General features: G+C 43.3%; 1 protein-coding gene across 1 annotated transcript; it reads right to left on the reverse strand.

The window, feature by feature from the left end:
* Nucleotides 1-458: 458 nt before the first annotated feature.
* LOC103014527 (oxysterol-binding protein-related protein 9-like) lies at nucleotides 459-2,640 on the reverse strand. The gene is given in 2 exon segments (XM_057530757.1): nucleotides 459-2,138; nucleotides 2,141-2,640. Coding segments are annotated over 2 exon segments (1,881 nt in total). The 5' UTR covers nucleotides 2,513-2,640; the 3' UTR covers nucleotides 459-629.
* Between the last annotated feature and the right edge of the window lie 863 nt (nucleotides 2,641-3,503).

Below are 3,503 nucleotides of genomic sequence, written 5' to 3' on the forward strand. Positions count from 1 at the left end.
GGAAAAATTACTTTATGAAGCCTTAAGAAGCACTGAGTATAATTAAACTGTAGTCCAGAGTTGGATACAATTTAATAATAGTTCAATTCCAAAATAAAAGTTATTGTAGGTGAGACCATGAAATTTCCTAACACGTGATTTTAATACGTTGTGCTAAATTTTCTAAAACAACTCAAGAGGAACCAATATTTACAGTAGATGGCGTATTTATGAAAAATCTGGCATCACCTATATTATATATATGTATATATGTGTGTGTGTGTATATATATATATATATAACCCAAGATTATATGAACTAGGAAACAGATGTTGTATATCTCAACAGCAATACTAGAGTGCAGAGTTTGAGACTGGGATTTATAACGTGGGATTTGGAAAAGGCGCAGACATCTTGTTTTCAAAACCTGAAGTTTTTCTCAAGACCGAAGTCAACACTGTAACTGCCACAGAACAGGAAAAAGGGAAGCTTTTCTCGCTTTAATTGTTCATCTGCATCAGAAAGTCCAGTATCCCTGAGATAGGAACCACTGCAATAAGAAGGGAGTGAATAGGTTCTCCCAAAGGAAGACTGTTACTTCATTGTGCCTCCTGCCCGGGTCACCAGGAGCAAACCTTGCATTTCCCAACCTAATGCTTGGCAGCCCCGAGACGTTTCAGTAATGGTTCATCATAAACCCAGCATTCTCCATCTTCATGAAATGACCTTGTCTCCCACTGAATTTCCTTTTCCTTCCTTTCTCGGGCTTCTGCTCTTTGTCTTTCTTCAAGTCTATGCTTGGCTTCAGTTGCTGCATCAATGTCTCTGATTTTTAAGTTGAAAGTGACATCCTTCCAAAGGCAGCGGGATTCGTACTCATTCTGATCTTCCAACTTCCTCACCTTCTTCTTGATTATAGGCAACTTCTTGGTATCTATAAAAACTACATTTTCCCCTGTTGAGTATTTTGCATACATTACACCATTCCATTCCCCTTCAATTGAGCAGAAAGACTTCTTGTCATTTGGAGAAAAAATCTCAGCAGTAACTCTGCGCTTCTTGCCCCCATAGAAAGGTTTAGTGTGGAAGACGATATTGGCAGTATAGCCAGTCTTGGAACAATTAATATTGCATTCTCTGCCTAGTTCCACCCAGGGCACTGTGAGGATAGACCTTCCATAACCATTGGGGAATGTGAGAATGTAATGTTCATCATGGTCTAGACACGAGACACAGCCCTGTCCTATGTTGTGCACCCCAATTGACATCCCAAGGAATTGTGATTTGGTCCAGATATGAGCATTGAATTGTATCTTCTTGTTAAAACACTCAGCATAAAAGGCTGAAACGGGTGGATGATGGGAAACCTGCTCAGCCACGAATGTTACGCTATTCTTGGAAACCCAGGGAACTGGTCCTTCTGAAACTAGCTCCACATTCTCTTCAGTATCATTTGGTAATGTCCAGTGACACTGAAAGATCTCGCCCAGAATGGGGTTGTATGGCTTTTTGGCAACCGATCCTTTCCTTCCTGCGTGAAAGGCTGAGAGGTACCATTTTACAACCTGAACCATTTGGTCCCTGGCATCCTTCTGGTCACTAATACTCACAAACAGGTCCGAATGTGCAAAAAAGTCTGCATACATTTCTAAAAGAGATCTTCTTTCAAGAATAAATGTTGGAAGAACTACCTTAGTGAGATCCATTCCAAGCCTAACCTGTGACAACAGATGCATGATAACACTCTTGTGCTCTTCCACCGACCCTGCCTCCCCTTCATCATCTCTCTCATCATGTGAATCGAAAAGTTCAGCGTCACTTGTTCCATTGGACATGGAAGAATTAAGTGATTCCGTGCTATCTGGGCGCTTTAGACTATTTCCTGAGCTGCTGTGTGTCAAGATTGAGGCAGATGCAGAGGAATCTATTAAGGGCTGTGGGGATGAGCCACTCTGATGGAATTCATCCGCATCATGGAATTCATCTTCACTGCTAGAATAAGAGAACTCTGGGACTGTGTTTGGAGACAAGTTGACATGGCTTGGAGAAGTCAGACTGCTTCTAGGTGGTGAGTGCCCACTGCCTGTACTATTTGGTGTTGGAGTCTGATGATGTCCCAAGGTAGCTAATACAGGTCCAACTGGTAGAGATGATGGACGCTCTGCTCTGACTTACACAACTGAGTGGGTTCTGGAGGTAAGACAGTCTGGGAGGGCATTGTGTTGATCACAGGTTCCAAGGGACTAGGTTGATATATTGCATCTACAGGATTAATAGTACTTTTAGCGATCTGCAGCAACACAATGCAGTGTTTAATTGATTCTACCATGCTATTTGTTGTCTCTTTGAGAGTTGCAGTTTTCTTTCTCTGTTCATCATCTTTGCAGTTTTGAAGTTTGTCATCAAAATGCTTTAACTGTTCTATCAAGATTTGTAGGTAAGCATCAGCCTCTGTAAGTTTCTTATCAAAGTCTTGGACACTAGGAACAAATCCTGAATCCAAACCTCCGCAAGCAGCCGTCAAGAAAGCCATTCGCCAAGGCCCCCGCCCTCTGTGCCTCCAGGGGAGGGAGCCGAGGGCTGCTTCCGGGCACCCCCTCTTCTCCTCCCTCCGCCGGATCACCGGGCTGATGCGCAGTCGGTCCGGTCAGCTTCAGCCAGTCCCCCGGGCCAGCCCCTCGCCCCCTGGAGCGACTCTTGATGGGAGGCTTGAATGGTATGAATCGGCCTTGGGAAAAGCCACGTGAAGAGTTGTGCAGACAAGGGAATAGCAGATATAAAGGAAAACCCCCAAATGATCTGAGACCAGTTAAAAAGAAAAAAACAAAAAACCCTCAGGATACACATGTTTTTCTTTGTCTGCTCATTAAGTTCAAGGAACACATTGTTCCCATAAAAGATGGACCTGCAGCTTAGAGGGGATGGTAACATGGGTAGATGAGAAAGAGAACAGATTTGTAAGATTTCTCTTTTCTTTGTGTCTTTGGAATGGAAATGATAGACTACTGTTGCTAAGAGGGAAGAGAAGATGAAGAAAGAGAATGTAAGAGGATGCCTACGTTCTAGATGCTTTCAAGGATTCTGATTGGTGGGAACTTTGTCCCATTTTTTTTTTTTTCCATCCCTTAGAAATGATTGCAATCTTGGGGCAAAGAGATGATGTTAGCATTCCTATAATTCTTTTGCATAATCTCAATGGCCAGGGCTTTACTGAAATCTGAGGTTTGGTCATCATCATCTACTTGTTTTTAGAAGCAGTTTCTCCTGAAATTCTCTCTTCCTTCTGGCTTAAATTTCCCTTAAGGGGTTGATGAAGGGAGAGGTGCAGGTTAGATTGTACTAGTAGAAGAGGGGCCAGGTCCTAAGAGAATTTGTCCCTAGAGGAAAAAAAAGAGAGAACAGAGGGACTCCAGCTGTGTGGGGCACAGAAGGGTGAGGCTTCAAGGGACCGAACTGGAAACCTCCATCCCTTTCTTCTCCTCCAGACCCCGACTTCACCTTCCTCTTGTGTCCTTTAATGCCCC

The sequence above is a fragment of the Balaenoptera acutorostrata genome, chromosome 16 (assembly GCF_949987535.1).
Source record: "Balaenoptera acutorostrata chromosome 16, mBalAcu1.1, whole genome shotgun sequence".
Lineage (NCBI taxonomy): Eukaryota > Metazoa > Chordata > Mammalia > Artiodactyla > Balaenopteridae > Balaenoptera > Balaenoptera acutorostrata.